The sequence below is a fragment of the Sorex fumeus genome, unplaced genomic scaffold, assembly GCF_029834395.1.
Source record: "Sorex fumeus unplaced genomic scaffold, SorFum_2.1 ptg000039l, whole genome shotgun sequence".
NCBI lineage: Eukaryota > Metazoa > Chordata > Mammalia > Eulipotyphla > Soricidae > Sorex > Sorex fumeus.
Window position 1 is genome coordinate 31,465,176 of NW_026606096.1, and position 18,732 is coordinate 31,483,907.

General features: G+C 48.7%; 1 protein-coding gene across 1 annotated transcript in view; it reads right to left on the reverse strand.

Annotated features, from left to right (window-relative positions):
• The window catches only part of ARHGAP10 (Rho GTPase activating protein 10), a 219,264-nt gene that overhangs the window by 91,173 nt on the left and 109,359 nt on the right, over positions 1-18,732 (reverse strand). The window contains exons 11-13 of the mRNA XM_056118966.1: positions 16,047-16,128; positions 13,661-13,697; positions 9,694-9,759 (exon numbers count right to left, since the gene is read on the reverse strand). Coding sequence (XP_055974941.1) covers positions 9,694-9,759; positions 13,661-13,697; positions 16,047-16,128 — 185 coding nt within the window. The remainder of the gene's footprint in view (positions 1-9,693; positions 9,760-13,660; positions 13,698-16,046; positions 16,129-18,732) is intronic.

Sequence of the window (18,732 nt, forward strand, 5' to 3'; positions counted from 1 at the left end):
GCCCTGAACCAGGTTTGAGCCACATGGTCCCCTGGGTCTCACCAGAAGTGATCCCAGAGCGCAGAACCAGAAGTAAGCCCTGAACATCACCCTGGTGTGTTCACCCTAAGTCCAAACAAAAACAAACGAAAATAAAGTACTACTACATTATTTTTGGTGCAAGACAAGGATGCACAGAATATTGTAAACAGACATTAAAACTGAATTGTGTAAACTGACCCTTTCAGCTTAAAGCCCAGAGAACAGTTTTCACACTTAAACACCGTCAGAAAGAAGTGCCTGGCACGCTGTGTACGGCTGACAGCCAACTGTACAGTTCAGCTAAAGCGGAAGGATGTCAGCCCGGCCAGACCACGTGACTCCTGGCAGCAGCCCCACCCGTCTGAGTGCCCCAGGGGGCACTGCAGTGCCCTGAGAAACTCACCTCTCCACTCTGGGAAACACACTGACCGTGTACAGGAGAATTCCGGGGACAAACATGCACTCCTGCACACCCCAAAATCCTGGCTGCTCTACCGTGACAGACAGAACCGCACCAGGCCAGCAGGCCATGAGGAAAGGTTACCAGCAAAAGGGCCGGGGTGCGATGCCTACATGGCAAAGGTGGTGCCAACAGCAAAGGAGGAGAGAAGAGCAGGAGACTGGAACTCAAGTAGAAGATCACCAACCTAGAAGCCGAACGATTCTCAACCCCCTGACAATCTCATTTAGAAGGACCGTGCACCTACTATGGATTCAGCACCGTGAAAGAAAAAAGACAAGTCTTGGAGCAGATACAAAATTAAGAGTAAAAGAGAGCGAGAGGGAAGGAATCCTCCCACAAAGACTTTTCTTTCCTTTCTGGCTTCAGCGGCTGCTTCTCTCCCAGGGAACTCAGCATCGATAATGCCTTGCAGGGTACTCGACACCCCAGCTTCCCCAAATGTGGGTCACAGATTGTGGGGGACACAGAAAACTCGTTAACAGTCAGATTTCCAAATGTGCAAAAACCAAAAACTAAGTGAATGCTGGCACGGACAGCGGTGATTTAATTAATACAAAACTGCACCATTGTCAATGCCGATCATTCATAGTCAAAAACATAATCAATCTGAAGTGCTCCAGCAGCACCCACTTGGGTTAATAAAAAAAAAAAAAGAAGTCACAAGTAGAAAAAGTTTAATTAGTGCTTCTCTATATATGGTACACAGTTAACAAATGGATAAACTAATGAATATATCAATTAAATAATAAATAATAAAATATGTATAATGTATCACTGTCACTGTCCTCCCATTGTTCTTCGATTTGCTCGAGCAGGCCCTGTAATGTCTCCATTGTGAAATTGTTACTGTGTTTGGCATATCGAATATGTCACGGGTAGCTTGCCAGGCTTTGTCATGCGGGTGAGATACTCTCGGTAGCTTGCCAGGCTCTCCGAGAGGGGTGGAGGAATCGAACTTGGGTCGGCCATGTTGGCCGCTTGCAAGGCAAACACCCTACCTGCTGTGCTATCGCTCCAGCCCATGTATAATGTATAATAATACTATTTATGTATTATTTACAATGAAAATATTTATTATTATAATAATGATAAAATAAATAAGCTGGTGATTCGTACATAAAAAAAGAGATATGAAAATGTTATTAAAAAGAGAAGAGTTAGACAAAAATCCCCCCCCAAGGAGGGATTCCATGGCCTCCACGTGGGATTCTGGATGGCAATGGGCCCAGGTAAGAACCATGCAAGCATCCGAGTCAGGAATGCAAGACCAGAGTGCACAGCCCAGGAACTGACATTGGTCCACTCTCAATGGCAGCCAACAGAGAGCTTGGCACGCAATGAGGAGGATGGTCAGGATATGAGAAGAGACTAGATGAGGCATTTGGGACCTGTGCATGCTGGCGACAGGGTGAAAGGTCCCATACTTCCATTCAAGGGGCTGACATCATTTAACGCAACACGTCATACGGCTAAGACACAAGTGCAAATAGAAACCTGAGCATGTCTCAGTGCAAACACAGTTTTGCAGAGGGCACCAGCCTGCAGAGACAGACTTTTCCTCTGGCTGGGTAATGCCCAACCACGCAACCTCACGCATCCAAGCATCATCATTTTAAATCTTTTCTAATTATATCTTACACACAATCACAAACAACAGCCAACTCTGAAAGAGTCTTGAAAAGGAGAAAGCGTTCTAAGTAAAATAAGAATTACCAAACATCCAGGTAAAACCTAACGTGCAACCAAAAAGACTCGGATGAGATCAGTGAGCAGGTTCGCGACTAGTCTCGGGTGGAGGGTGAATTAGGAAACACTGCAGAGCTCCTGTCCACTTGAAAGAATTCCTGAGTCGGCACAAGGTCCTTGGGTCTAACTACTAGGCCACCACTGCTCTGGGTGACATTGAAACAAACAGTTTCATACCCTAGACCTATCCAAGACTCTGGGCAACCCGAAGCACTTGAATGCCTCTGTGAGAAACACAAGACTCCCAGGACAGATGGTTAAAAGGCAAAACAGTTCATTCCCCTGCTTGAAATGGGAGCCACTTAGTAGTTACCAAGTAAAGTGAATCCGGTGATTTATTTACCCAGGTAAATTGCTTTTTAAAAGCTAAACAAAGCCCCTCCCTGCTCCCAGAGCCCTAAATCAATAACTGCAACTACTTCATTACATCTGGCCCTGATGAAGAGTGAGCTCCAAACCAGCACTTGGCTTACTAAGCTCTTCCTAAATGCCAGTGTCTCGAGTTCCCGCCTTCTCTTCCCAAATCCTGGGGTCAAGAGGCACCCAAATCCTGGTGCCTGTGGCTTGGATTGATCCACAGGAATGCAGGGGAGGAGGAGGAGAGGAAGAAGAGGAAGAGGAGGAAGAGGAGGAGAAGGAGGAGGGAGAAGAAGGAGGAGAAGGAGGTGGGAGAAGAAGGAGGAGAAGGAGGAGGAGGAAAAAGAAGGAGGAGGAGGAAAAGAAGAAGGAGGAGGAAGAGGAGGAAGAGGAGGAGGAGAAGAAAGAAGAAGAAGGATAAGGAGAAGAAGGAGGAGGAGGAGGAGGAAGAGGAAGAGGAGGAGAGGGAGAAGGAGGAGGGGGAGGAGGGGGGGAGAAGAAAGAAGAAGAAGAAGGAGGAGGAGGAGGAGGGAGAAGGAAGAAAGAGGAAGGAGGAGAAGAAGAAAGAAGAAGGAGGAGGAGGGGGATGGGAAGACGAAGGAGGAGAAGGAGGAGGAGGAGCAGGAGGAGGAGGAGGAGAAGAAGGAGAAGGAGTAGAAGGAGGAAGAAGGAGGAAGAGGAGGAGAGGAAGGAGGAGGAAAAATAGGAGGAGGAAGAAGAAGGAGGAGGAGAAGGAGAAGGAGGAGAAGGAGAAGTAGAAGAAGTGGAAGGAGAAGGAGGAGGAGGAGAAGGAGAATAAATTGGGGGTAGGGCCTCTGTTCCACAGGAAAAATTAAGACCCCAACCCCTAACAGAACAAACTAGCCCTAGATCCGGTGACAAGGGAGCAAACTGCTTTGGCTCCCACTGGCCTGTACAGCCTCCGTCCCATATCAAGAACCAGAGGAGTCTCTTGAGTGAGCCTTGAAGAATGCATTTAACGAAACCCACAGACACGGAGGCCAGACCCTCTGTTTGTCTCTACTCATTGGGCTCAGCCGCTCACCCAGAAGCTCTCAGCTTCCCAATAAGCCCAACAAGTCACACCCCCAATCGAGAATGCCATCCTCATTCCTGTCGCCCGGATTCTGTATTTTAGCTTTCCGCTGACATTTCTACAGTCCCCACTGAGACCTCTGGCTCCCTCATGCCCGATCCCAGCCTCCAGGCCAATCCAAGTGCATCTCACACCCGCTCAGGGAGAACAGCCACGGGAACCAGAAACCCCTTTTATAGCATCTGCTTTCTGGGACCGCTGTTCTCTCTTTACCTCACATTGCACAGAACTGGCCCCAGGTGCTTACCATAAACGTGCAGCCCTACGGAAACAGTGCCAGCTCACACGGGCCCTCAAAGATGAGTGTGGAGGGCAGACCCTCTCATCTACCTGTAGGAAGTCCCGTGACCACCCCAGAATGTTCCGGAAACAGAGTCTTCAAGCCAAACCCCTCAGATTCTGCCTATTTTTTTTTTTTTTTTGGTTTTTGGGTCACACCTGGCAATGCACATGGGTAACTCCTGTCCTTGCACTCAGGAATTACTCCTGGCGGTGCTCAGGGGACCATACGGAATATTGAGAATCAAACCCAGGTTGGCTGTGTGCAAGGCAAATGCCCTACCCGCTGTACTATTGCTCCAGCCCCAGATTCTGCCTTTCAAAGACAGCAAAATTCCCTTTACCCAAATGCAATGAATCTTGAGTGCCACAGCTCAGCTGTGGTTCCCTACTTCTAGCCCTGAATTCACAGCTTGTGATAGACAGAATTTGCTAACGGACACGGTGCCTAGACCAATGTTTTAATGCCATGCCCTAGAAACCAAAGTGAAGGTTCCAATTATTCACACGCAGAAGACTTCCTCAAGCAAGTTTCATAAACGAAAGTGGCATTCAAATTAAATTTTGGATCATGACTTTGTTTAAGTATGTAACAGACATCTCTCAGCAAAATGCGTCTAATTCTGTTTGCAAATTTTCCAGCGCACCTGAAAAGCCAGGTGCCTCCCAGTCCCAGGTAAAACACTGGGTTCGGGAAGTGATTCCTTTTCAGCACAGGGACCTGGCTGCTGGAATTACATCACTCCTCACTGAGCTCTGAAATCCTGAGGAAGTAACGTGGGTATTTCCCTGTCTCAAAACATTGCCTGTAATTCAAAAGGGGGGGGTGGGTGGTGAATGCTAGCTGGAGATACAGTATAGACGTAAGGCGCTTGTCTTATATTCTGCCAACCTGGCACCAAACAGAATCCCTAAGCACTGCCAGGAGTGAATCCTGAGCACCACAGGGTGTGGTCCAAAAATCCCCCCTAACATAAACTAACAATCAGTGAAACATAAAAACCAGTGCAACCAGTGTTCCTTGAAAACACACAGGAGGGCACAACACATCCCATAATATACCACAGGTTGGAACACCTAACATTGCCACGGTGGCATTTTAAACAGATCTCTAAACGCTCACATTGCAAAAAGAGCAACGGCTTCCCAAGTGCTCACTGTGGGTCCCCGACTAAGCGTTCAGAGAAAGAGGCGACAGCAGAGAAACGAGGAAACACTTTGTCCCCTCAACAGCCAAACTAAGCAGATGATGTGATTATAAATACCGGCAATACAGCTACTGAAGGAGAAGCATGAGCCTCCCGGTCACTAAAACAGCAGGGAACAATGGAAAGAGGAATCAAGCACAATTTAATGTGTATCTACTAAGCACCCACCCCCCAAAATCAGCCTAGCTCTTTTGTCCCCAGATGGGTGGGATACCATGCTTCCTCCCAACGTGGGGTATCAAGGGCCCCCTGGGGAGGCCTGGAACTCTGGGGAAGCGTTTGTGGCCTCAGAATCAAATGTGGGGATGCTTTTCTACTTGATCCCTTAAAGAAGGTACATTTCTAGAAGGCTCTGTACTCATGGGGGGAGGGTGTCGGGGGCAGAGGGAGAGGGTCACTCCCAAAGGTGCTCAAAGCCACATAGTGCTGGGGACCAAACTCAGGACCCCAATATGTACTTGAGCAACTGAGCTCTGTCTACCCTAAATATTAGGAGGGGGTGCTTGGGACAGGGGGGTATGCACACCTAGCTGTGTTCAGGATTTATTCCTGGATCTAGGCTCAGGGATCATTCGCCCAGTGGGGCCCATGGGACCATAGGTGGTGTTGGGGATCAAACCCTGGTCAGCTGCACACAAGGCAAGTGCCCTGCCTACCGAACTCTCTCTCCAGTCCCCAGGTATCATTCGTAAATGACTGGAGGCGTCAGGAAAAAAATGAACACGGGCTGCTTTAAAGAAACCACAAAGTAGTAGTTTTCAGAGAGTAAGAGTCAAATTCAATCATCAATAATAATTCTTCAGAGCCAGGGAGATAGCACAGGACATTTACGGAGCTTGTCTCGCATGCGGCCAGGCCCAACCTGAATCATTAGGAGCACCACACACGTACCCCTGCACAAAGCCGAGTGTGACCCAACACAGGAGCAAGCCGGAGCCAGGAATAGCCCCTCAGGTCCACCGAGAATGGTCCAAACATCACTCCTCCCCACTCCCTGAATTCTTCAATCTCCTACTCAGTGTCTCTGGGCACAACGGCCCAGGAAGGGCATAGGGGTCCTAAATGCCATTGATGGATGTCCCCTCCGTGTCTTCCAGGGTCATGGTTGGGTCATCTACCTAGACTTTTTTTTTTTTTTTTGCTTTTTGGGACACGCCCAGCAATGCACAGGGGTTACTCCTGGTTTTGCACTCAGGAATTACTCCTGGCAGTGCTCAGTGGACCATAAGGGATTCTGGGAATCAAACCTGGGTCAGCTACATGCAAGGCAAACGTCCTACCTGCTGTGCTATCTACCTAGACTCTTTGAGCAAAGTGGGACCTTCTGGTTATTTCTGACCCATCACTGGGACCAAATCTAAGTCCATTCAAGACCAAAGCATCCAGCTCACTGCTACTGAACCCTCAGCGGCAGTTTCCCCTACAAGGCAGCAGCAACCTGCATCTTTGCTAATGAATGAAGCAACCAGGTCCTGTAAGGCCCGGAAGGGAGAGAGGCAGAGCCGTTCCCTAAGCGAGGATCAGGGGGCCAGGCTGCAGTCCTTATGCGAGCGACACTTGCACGCCTCTCCTTGCACGAACACAAACCTTCTTTATCCCCAATAACAGTAATTACTATGGTTATTATGCAGCGCCACAAAGATTGATAGCTTTGATTGCTGACTTGGGGAGAATCGTCGAGAGCCGTGTTCCTTGAAGGGGCTTTCGGATCTAGAATTAAAGCTTCAGAGATTCCACAAAGCCCCCCACCATTTTTAATATTAGGGTCCAACCACTGCGACTTAAAACTATTTTTAGGCTGTGACTCGACTTAAAACAAAAGGCATCTTCCATTAGAAGCCCTTGAAGAACAAAAGGGTTTTTTTTTTTATAACTTGCTTTTCTGTGTCATTAATAAAAATGTTAATGGGGAAAAGTCTGAAATTGAGAAAAGAAAGCATATCTTTAAAAAAATGTATAGACTTGTTACCCTGTTTCAAAACAATCAAGAGGCCGGAGCCAGAGAGATAGCAGAGTGGGTAGGGCGTTTGCCTTACACACAGATAACCCAGGTTCAATCCCCATTCAATCCCTGGCACCACATATGGTTAAACCCTGCCAGGAGTGATCCCTGAGCACTGTCAGGTGTGGCCCCAAACAAACAAACAACAACAACAAAAATCCAAGAAGTACCAGAGGAATAGTCCAGGGGTTAAGGCACCCAAATGCCATTCACAGATGTCCCGTGCATGTGCCAAGCCCTGGGTTCAATCCCTGGCCCCATGCAGTTCCCTGAGCACTGCCCAATACAGCCCTGGACGATCCCAGCACCCACTGGGGTGCTTGGGGGGTTGGGGATCTTGCACTGTGGGACCAAGCCGCTCTACATCCACAGGGCCACACGCTGAACCACCAGCCTGGCTGGTTGACAACCTCCAGGACGCTGAGGTGCACTCCTCTCCTCCCCAAAAGAAAAACATTTAAGAATGTATCTATTCGCTCTGGATGCAAGATGCATGCTGAAAGTAGACTACAGACCAAACATGATGGCCACTTACTACCTGTACTGCAAACTATAACACCCAAAAGGAGAGAGAGAGAGAGAGAGAGAGTAAAAAACCTGCCACAAACACTGCGGGGGATGGTGGTGGGAGGGATACTGGGAACATTGGTGGTGGAGAATGGGTGCTGGTAGAGAGATGGATGCTCGACCATTGTATGACTGAAACATAATCATGAAAGTTTGTGAGTCTGTAACTGTACCTCGCGGCGATTCATTAAAAAATATTTAAAAAAAAAGAAGAAGAATGGATCTATTCATCACTGTCACTGTCCTCCAGTTGTTCATCGATTTGCTCAAGCGGGCTCAGTAACGTCTCCATTGTGAGACTTCTTGTTACTGTGTTTGGCATATTGAATACTCTCGGTAGCTTGCCAGGCTCTCCAAGAGGGGCGGAAGAATCGAACCTGGCTCGACAGGGCTGACTGCACGCAAGGCAAACGCCCTACCGCTGTGCTATCATTCATAAGAAAATACAGTTATTTCATTCAATGACCATACCCTTCCACAGAACACCCTTCCACAGAACTCCACGGGCCCACCAGAACTCATTCCACTAGCTCTTGTCCACTCATGTAGAGAAACATAGGAAACACAGCTTGAGCGAAAAGACTGTGTCATGAGGAGATTTTATCCATGTCACTCAGGCTGATTAGGAAACTCAAGAAAAGAAGGAAAATATGAATGATGAGGTCAAAGATATGAACACCGCAGCATTTCCCGCCCCTCCTAAATTCTGTAAACTTCTGAATCACGAGGAAATTAAGAAAACTGTCAGCCTAACTTCATGGCTGATTGAAATGAGCGACAATCAGCTGAAGCCTGTGTTGTCTTAGGAACAGAGCGAGGGATGAGAAGGCTCTCCGCAGCTTGGCTTTTTAGCACCATTGTGAACAACGATTTTTAACAGAACCCCCAAATCATAAAGCAGCTTGTATTCATCTGCGTCACTTCACAGGTGGCCGGCCTGGTGTTCACAGACAGACTTGACTGACAGAGCATGTGCAATGCTTTGGCCCAAAGACCCACCCAGAGCAGGGCTGGCATATACAACGCACGAGAGAGGATTAAGTATTCAACTCGCCTGTGGTTACTGGGTCTCTAGACAAAGAAACACCTGACCTTCAGTAAGACACTCTACTTTGCGAGTCCAATACTGACTTTCTCGGCAGTTGGTGAGGATGGCAGCGGAGAGCGAGGACTTTTCGTCTTTTTCTTGGGAAATAGAAAGAAAAGGCCTTTGGCAGGTTAGTTGAGGGAAGAATTCATTCCCCTTGAATTTAAAGTAAAAACAACCCAAATACTGATCAATGGGTAAGCAAGTTAACAGCCTCTTCGCATAAGAATTATGTGAAATCATGTGAAAACGGAAATGAGTTAAGAACAGACCCAACAAGGTGAATCTCAACATCATATTTTTTTGCACGTGAAATAAAAAAGCCCAATGCCAGACTACACATTGCAAGTGATTCCACTTTAAAATGCTTTCACAAAATAATAAGAAGTATCCAGGTGGTTTCCAGGAGTATGGTTTGACTGCAAAGGGGAATGATGGAATGGGGGGGGGGGGGGGTTGTGAAAATTCTTTCACCACTCTGGTGGTGATGACAGAACCATTTCCATTTGGCAAAATACATCAATGTGGATGATGAATCAACGAAGAGCTTTAATTAACGAAGGCCAACAAGACAAAAGAAAATGGGGCCATTCTAACTAGGTATGAAAAGACAGTGGTGATCGCTGGTAATCCAATGCAACTCCCAGTTTGCATATCAGCAATGACATCCTGTTTTAGTGCCAGGAGAAAAATAGCCAAAAGAAAAGAAAAATTCCACTCTCAAGTAGATGAAAAAGTGAATCTCTGGCACCAAATGTGTGTATTTTGCAATATTTCATTCCACTTGGACATGCCATAAGCATTTGGAACGACTCTTAGTTTCATACCTATAAGCCTTCCATGAATAAAATTAGTCAATCACGTTACCTCGTGTTTCAACTGCGCTGATGCATTTTCTGAGAATTGTGAATCCCATCTTATCCAATTGTGCACCTAAAAGAAATAATTATAAAATATTAAGGGTGTGTAGCTTAAGATTCTCTTCCTTAAAAGCCAGAAAAATAACTATTTAATCAAATTCATTTGTTCACTATTTACAACTTAAAAAAAAATGTCACTGGTGAATTCTACCAAAACTTTAGAAAAAAGATTTTTTAAATCCCAATTCTGCACTCAGGAATACTCCTAGTGGTGCTCAGGGGACCATATGGGATGCCAGGAATCGAACCCAGGTCAGCCGCGTACAAGGCAAACACCCTACTGATGTACTGTCATTCCAACCTCCTCTAATCTACTTTAAAAGAACCACACATTATCCTGATATAAAAACCAGGCACCAGCACAAAATACAACACCATTATTTCTAATAAACTTCAATGGAAAAATCCTCAACAAAATGTAAGCTATCTGAATTTACCAAAGTATTTTTTAAAAGGCTGTCCAATTGGGATTTATCCCAGAAATACAAAGATAGTCAACATCTAAGTATCACCATATGTATACATTTTGTACACATTAATGTATACAAGGGCTGGAGCGATAGCATAGCAGGCAGGGCGTTTGCCTTGCATGCAGCCAACATGGCTGACCCGAGTTCGATTCCTCCGCCCCTCTCAGAGAGCCCGGCAAGCTACTGAGAGTATCTCGCCCGCACGGCAGAGCCTGGCAAGCTCCCCGTGATGCATTCGATATGCCAAACACTGTAACAACAAAGTCTCCAATGGAGACGTTACTGGGCCCGCTCGAGCAAATCGATGAACAACAGGAGGACAGGACCACAATGTATACAAAGTGGAGATATGGGACAGGGCAGATAGTCCTGGGACCGAGGTTCAGGCCTTGCATAAAGCCAACCTCCAACACAGGGTCCCCCCAGGGCCCACGCCTGGCAGCACCCGGATACGGTCCAGGTCCTCCCAGGGAACCAGTGTGCCCAGCACTGCATGAGGGGCCCGAGGCCTCCTGAGCACTGCTTGGAAGATTTCCCCCATACCTCAAAACACTAGATTAAAAACTCCCTGTGGTTGCCATGGGGGTGACGCTCGACAGGACAGCCCATGCCTCGCGCTTGTAAGGCTCGATCCCAGGCATCACAAACAAATCCAAATGGATGCAGAATAAGTAAGTAAGTAAGTAAAGGCCCTCCCGTTGATCGTCAATTTGCTCGAGCGGGCCCAGTAACGTCTCCATTGGAGACTTTGTTGTTACTGTGTCTGGCATATCGAATACGTCACAGGGAGCTTGCCAGGCTCTGCCGTGCAGGCGAGATACTCTCGGTAGCTTGAATATCTGACAAAATTCAACATTTAATTTAAATGTTTAAATTAGTTTAAATTAGTTTAAAAAAGAAAAAAAATAAAGAACTCAATCAAGCATAGAGGGGACAGATGGAGCCAGGTGTCAACAGTTCCAGCTACAGCAAACACCCTTTCGGGTCTGTGTGTCCATTCCCGAGAGGGAGGACCACAAAACCCTGGGGTCCAACAGGGACCGGCTTTCTCTCTGTTCCCTTAAAGAAGGTGCATTTCCAGGGTCTCTGGGGGAGTCTTCTAAAAAGGGGGCAGTAAAGCAAAAGGAGTTGAGAAGCCTCAGGACTGGGGAGTGGACGTTTGCCCTCCAAGATCCAATACAAAAGGAGGGTGCCCACTCTCACCGCCTTCTCCCAAAACTGCCCCTGGGTGGGCAAGAGACAGAGGCAAGGCATATAAATGGGAAAGGGAGAAGGAAACGTGTCACTATTCACATCTGGCCTATAGAAAACCCTACAGACTCCACCTATCGGGGCTGGAGCGATAGCACTGCAGGTAGGGTGTTTGCCTTGCACGCGGCCAACCAGGTTCAATTCAAACCATCCCACATGGTCCCCCATGCACCGCCAGGGGTAATTCCTGAGTGCAGAGCCAGGAGTAACCCCTATGCATTGCCAGGTGTGACTCAAAAAGCAAACTTTAAAAAAAAAATTTCCATCCAAAAACTGTTAAAATAATTAAGTGTATTTAAAATTGCTGGACAGTGGGCCAGGCTGGAGGGCACAGTTGGCATGCCCATGCCGGAGGCCCAGTACTGCCAGGAGCAAGCCCCCAGCACCGAGCCTGGAGGAGCTCCGGAGTACTGCCAGGGCAAGACCCCATTCTGCCAGGGCAAGAAAAAAATGAATACAAAGTCAATCTACTCTATTTCTAAACATTAATAATAAAAAATTAAGAAAACAATCCCATTTACAACTGCACAAAATACCAAAATATAACCTTTCTAAGTTACAGGTCAAGTCTTTTCTGTCTAAATAATGAAAATTTAATCATTTATAGCAGCACTTACTGGGATATTAGGACACAGAAAATTGTAAGTCATAAGTGTGTTATCAAAATGTTTTATATTGATTTTACATTTTCAATGGTGGGAAAAAAAAGTGATATGTATCTTCCAGAGGAAGCTATCTAGAAAGCATTAACATATATTTTGTCAAAATTCCAACAACAGTTTGGGGTTTGTTTTTTAACTGTATGTATGGGTAAAGGTTCTTTAAATTACTTGGCCGTTGGAGCAGTAAGTTTTTTTCCATAACCAAAAAAAAAGGTTTTTTAAACAGACATTAAAAAATACTATTTGGGTCAAGTGTGTAAGGATTTCATATTTTATACCATGCTCAAAACATTTAAAATACTTTATTATTTTCACAACAATAATAATGAATTTAAATGAATTTAAAACAGATGTAACAGGTAAGATCAACTCCAAAAATACAATTTCCTAGTTTTTCAAGTACAGATGCCTGTGCTTAGGCTAGCATATTTGAGCACTGTAAGAGAAGACAATTCTGACTTCAAAAATAAAATCGGGGGAAACAAATGCTTTAGTTGCATTTAGAACTAGGAAATATTAACTCCTGGCACTCCGAGGGGACAGCAGGAGCAATCATGACTATAAACTCAGCAGGTCTTATGCCAAGATGAAGAAAATGGGGGAAATTGGGCAGTGGTTTACTGTTTGAAGGGTCTAGGACTCACGACGCTTTAAAAGCGCCAAGTGTTTCTTGCTGCTTAGCAAAAATACCGTTTTTTTAAAAAGTGTGCTTTCATTTTATTTTTCTCTGTAAGAAAAATTGAATGGAAAGAGAGAAGGAAAAAAGGAGAAGAGGTAGAGGGAGGGAACAGGGAGGGAAGGGGGAAAAAAGGGAGGGGAGGGGAGGGGAGGGGAGGGGAGGGGTAGTTGAGGGGAATGGGAGTGGAAGAGGGAGGAGGAAGAGGGAGGAGGAAGGCCAGAGGAAGAGAGATAGGGGGAGGGGAGGGAGAGGAGGGGAGACAGTGGGGAATAGGCAGGCAGAGGTGAGCGGTGCCTACTCGGCCTCCCAGCCTTCCCAGCTCCCTGTCCAGCCCTTGTCCGGCCAAGGCACATGTCCTCTAGGCAAGCCTTGGCTCGGGGACAGACACCCCATGACCCCTGTGCAACCGCACTGTCCTCTAAGAATGTCTCTGGACCGGAGACACCTGCCCAGTGAAGCCTTCCTCTCTCCTGAGTCGCTATGGTCAATGCATCAAGGTTCCAGTAAACCCCGCTCAACTCGTTGACATGCAGTGCCCCAGGGGCCGGGATGGACTGGGTGCAGCACCCAGCAGATTCTGGCGGTGCAGAGAGCTTCCTACACCATCCACTCCGGAGCTGAAAGGCACTCAAAGGGCTCTCGGGCTCAGCTCAGGTTCAGAGCGGAACCGGACAGCAGCCCAGGCCGGATGTGTGTGGGAATTCTGGTTTCTTCAGAGAAGATGATGCACCCAATCTGGAGGGCAAGCCCGGAGAGGGGCTCTCAGCACACCGACCCTGAAGGAGACACAAGGACACCGGGAGGGCATTTCTGCCCAGAAGCAAAGGGTCATTTGGAGAGAGGAGCACTTACTTCCTTCGGGCCTCGGGAGGATGGCTCTGTGGAGCAGCTGGTGAGAAAGAGAAAGGCAAGACAGGATTTTTTACCAGATCCACATTCAGAGGGTCACGCGGGTGTTTCTGCAGTGTGCCTCACATGCATGAGGCTTACCGATGGGCTATGAAAGGCTCGACCCAAGATGAATCGGAAAAGGGGGCCCCTCAGGGCCGGAGCCAGCCGATAGAGCATTTGCCTTGCATGCAGCCGGCTCCCATTTGATCCCGGCACCCCATAGGGTCCTCCCGAGCCCTGCCAGGAGTGATTCCTGCGTGCAGAGCCAGGAGTTAACCCCTGAGCACTGTTGGGTGTGGACAGAAAAAGAAAGAAAGAAAGAAAGAAAGAAAGAAAGAAAGAAAGAAAGGAAGGAAGGAAGGAAGGAAGGAAGGAAGGAAGGAAGGAAGGAAACAGAGAAGGGGGCAAAGGGAGGATGTAGAAGCTATAAGATTCCTGTGGAGCATTAGGTGAGTCTAGGGCAACCCCAAATATGCCAACACGGCCATGGATGGCACAGAAGCTGCTGCACTCCAAGGGGATGATGCTCCTTGGGTGCCCGCTGGGTCTCAAACAGGGCATTTACTTAACCCGTGGACGCCAGTGTACTCTGCCTGAGGCTCATACTGGACCTAGCTGTGGGCGGCACAGACCCCTGGTCACTGCAGCCAGGACCTCCCGTTATGCTCAGTCTAGCACCGTCCAACGGAGATCGGGCAGAAGTAGCGTCACAGGCTCGGGAGATGGCTCTGACCCACCAGAAAGTTCTAGTGGTGCCAGGGGTGGCCCCCAGGCTGTTCTTGGGGCCTCCCATACCCCCCGCACCCCCCCCACACACACACACCAGGCAGAGACCAAGCCTAGGGTAGTTGTGTGCAGCCTAACCTTGGGGTCAGGAGTTCCTCAACCCTACTCCCACCATGACCCCTTCCGACCTTCCTTCCTTCTGGGCCCATCTCCTTGTCCTACCACTTGTCCCTCAAATTCATGCCATTTTTACTTCCCTGGAAGATGCTGGGGGCCCGCAGAGAGCCTTATGGCCAGGGCTGTGGGCGAACATCCCAGCTGGAGAGCCTCTGCCCAGCTGGGGTCCCGTTGGCCAGCCTGGTCTCTACACGACTGGGCCAAAGGTCCATCATCAGGACACCAGCGCCAAGCACTCGGCTGAAGCCCTTGACCTCTGCCTCTCTCCTCTGCCCCTCTCTCCCTATCCTCTAGGCTCCCTCCCTTCCATTTATTTTTAAATTTTATTTTGGGCAACGCTCAGGGCTTACTCCTGGCTCTGCACTCAGGAATCTCTCCTGGCAGGGTTCAGGGGCCTAGATGGGATGCCGGGGATCGAACCCAGGCTGGCCATGTACGAGGCAAACGCCCTCCCCGCTGGACCATGGCTTTGGCCCCTCCAGATTATTTTTCTTCAACTGTGCCACAAGGCCAATGTTTTCCAGAAAGGCCTGCCTGGCTCCCGCATGAGCAATTTCTTAGAGTCATCATCATCTATTCAGTTTCTTCATAGTAGTCCTATGGTGTTTTCTATGATTCTCTTCATAAAACCCTTAATTCAATATATAATATGCAAAAAAAAAGAGGGACTGGAGTGATAGCACAGCGGGTAGGGCGTTTGCCTTGCATGCAGCCCAACCCGGGTTCGATTCCCAGCATTCCATATGGTCCCCCAAGCATGGCCAGAAGTAATTTCTGAGTGCATGAACCAGGAGTAATGCCTGTGCACTGCTGGGTGAACCCAAAAAGAAAAAAAAAATTAAAAAAGGAAAAAGTAAAAGAAAAGCCACCAGCCCTATTTCTATTCAGAAATAAAAGGTATGAATCAAGGGGCCTCCTAAGTCTCTTCTCTCTGCCTTGACCTCTGCCTCTGCACGCGAGACCCTTCACCAAGCAAAGGGCGTCGACTGCTCGGTCGGGCCAGGTCACTACAGGGGAACCTGCTGCCTCTACTGTAAGTTCTGGCACCACGAGGACAGAGGGAATAGCGCTTACTGCCCAGCACCCCAAACTACCACCTGGGGGTCGGGGGGGGAGGAAGGAAGATTGGCTTCCTCCGGCAAGAGGGTCAGACAGTGGCCAGAGAAGCGTTCAGAGAGGAATGTGCATCATGGGCCCGGGTGAGGTTCTGACCCACTACAACCCAGGTGCAAGACAAGGGAGGGTTCCCAGAGAAAGGTGAGCCCCAATCCCCACCCTCCCCACCCCCCACGCCGGGCAGTGGGAAAAGTTTCCAGTCACATGACACAAAATTCTCCGGGAGGACCCATCCCAAGTGGGTTCTGAGAAAGACACTCTGGCACCCCGGGGCGTCTCGGGACTCTGAGGGATGCGGGCTGGGACTCCCCAAGGGTTTTCTTCTTACAGCTTCTTTGCCACCTAGTGCTTCCAACCACTGCCTCCGCTCCTCTTCAGAGAATGCCTGCATGGTCAAGGAGACGCCCGGCCTGCAAGACATCACAGACGGGCAGGTGAGTCTTCAGCTGCCGCAAACATGATCCCGTCTGCCGGGTCTCTCTCAAAAATAATGGGAGCACAATAAAGAAGTTGGTTTTTCAGTATGAAACTAATATCCAAGGCCAGAGACAATGGGTCAGGGGGGCAGGCCAGTGGCTGTCAAGAGTGTAGGAAACAAGAGTGTAGGAAATGGAGGGTGACCACTCTGCACAGGAACTGAGTGTTGAAAGCAGATGATAACCTTTCAGCATCTGTATCGCAAACCATAATGCCTGCAATGAGGGGTGGGAGAGAGAGAGAGAGAGAGAGAGAGAGAAGAGAGAGAGAGAGAGAAAGGAGAGACAGAGAGGAGGGGGGGAAGGAGAAAGAGAAAGAAGAGAGAGAAGTGAGAGAAAGAAGAGAGGAAAGAGAGAGGGGAGAGAGAGGGGAGAAAGAGGGGAGAGAGAGGGGAGAGAGAGGGGAGAGAGAGAGAGAGAGGGAGAGAGAGGTGTCTGCCATAGAGGCAGGCTGGGTTAAGGGGTGTTTTGAAGGGTTGGGAGGGAACCTGGGGACACTGGTGCTGGAGATTACACTGGTGGAGGGATGGGTGTTGGAACACTATGACTGAAACACAATCACGAACAATTTTGTAATGCTCTAGCTCACAGTGATTCCATTGTTTTTAATAATGAGTTGGTTTTTAATTTTTAATCACGAAAACTATATACAACATACATTGACCCTCTTGGCCACTGCGGGCCAGGACGTGCTTCTCAAATAGCGCCAGAAGTGGGGAGCCAGCCCTCTGCGCCACCTCCCTTCCCCTCCCCCTCTCCCCTCCGCTTGGCCCTCTCAGTCTGACGCCCAATTCTGTCGCCCAGGGCCACGGGACCGTCATTGTCATCCCACACTGTCCCCTTGCTGTGTTGGTGTCCAGCCACCGAGGGAGGGGCTGTTCCCTGGAGCCTCTCTCCTCCCCGGACCCTCAGACAACGGGTTGGCTTTTAATGCAAGGAGCCCCTGCAGCTTAAAGGCCAAGGTGATCCCTAAAGCTGTTTTACAAGGTGGGGACACAGCTGAAGAAGGGGCCCAGTGGTGGGATAGCAGCACCACAGCTGGACTGGAGGGAACGCTGGGCCTCGCTCCACTTCACGAGCTCCAGGGGACTGTGGGGAAGACAGAGGGGGCAGGAATATCCATTAAAGACGCGGGAGGATAGGAGAGCAGAAAAGTGAAACACCAAACCAAATCCAGAGCACTGAAGCCACACAGAGTGGGCTAAAACACGGCAGGGAGGGAGACCAGCTACCTCGGAACCAAACAGGGAAGCCAAGGGAGCATCAGCACACGCAGGTTCCAGAGCCGAGCGGATGGTCTAGGGGTGAAGGCTCTGGCCTGGCATGCAGCCAACCCGGGTTTGGATCCCCAGCACCACTGAGGGTTCCTGGAGCACCGCCAGGAGGGATCCCTGGGCACAGTCAGGAATAGCCCTGAGCTCCACAAGCTGTGGGTCTCACCAGGGAAGGGACCCCGGTGCCCTGAGGATAAGAGGAAATGACCCACCCTCACCTCAGAGGCTGCTCAGGGTGGGCAGTTATCTGTAGCTTGAAGGATAAACCAGCTTTCACTTTCACTCAGGCTGCCCACTGCTAGGGGAGAAGGGCTAATAGTTACTGCAGGTGGAGCCTGGGGGCGCTCCCAAATTCCACGCCCTGCCACAAACAGAGGTGTCAGATACAAAGAATGGCTGTTTCCACAATAGCCAGAATCTGGAAACAACCTGAGTGCCCGAGAACAGATGACTGGTTAAAGAGACCCTGGTACATCTACACAATGGAATACTATGCAGCTGTTATGAAAGATGAAATTTTGAAATTTGCTTATAAGTGGATGGCCACGGAGAGTATCATGCTAAGTGAAATGGGTCAAAAAAGGGAGGGACAGACATAGAAGGACTGCACTCATTTGTGGAATATAAAATAACATAAAATCATAATATGAGACTGACACCCAAGGACAGTAGACACAAGGGCCAGGAATATTGCTCCATAGTTAGAAGCCTGCCTCATGGGCTGGGGAAGAAGGTAGGTGGAATAGAGAAGGGATCACTAAGTCAATGATAGCTGGAGGGATCACTCAGGATGGGAGATGTGTGCTGAAAGTAGATAAAGGACCAAACGTGATGGCCTCTCAGTATCTATATTGCAAACCAGAATGCCCAAAAGTAGAGCGAGAGTATGGGGGAAATTGTCTGCCATAGAGGCAGGGGGAGGGTTGGGGTGTGTGTGTGGGGGGGGGGGGGGGGGGGGTACTGGGGACATTGGCGGTGGAAAATGTGCACTGGTGGAGGGATGGGTGTTCCATCACTGTATGACTGAAACTCAAACATGAAAGCTTTGTAACTGTGTTCAATAAGGAAAAGGAAGGAAGGAAGGAAGGAAGGAAGGAAGGAAGGAAGGAAGGAGAAAAGAAAAGAAAAGAAAAGAAAAGAAAAGAAAAGAAAAGAAAAGAAAAGAGGAACTGGAGCAATAGCACAGTGGGTAGGGTGTCTGCCTTGCATATGGCCGACCCAGGTTCGATTCCCAGCATCCCATATGGTCTCCTGAGCACCGCCA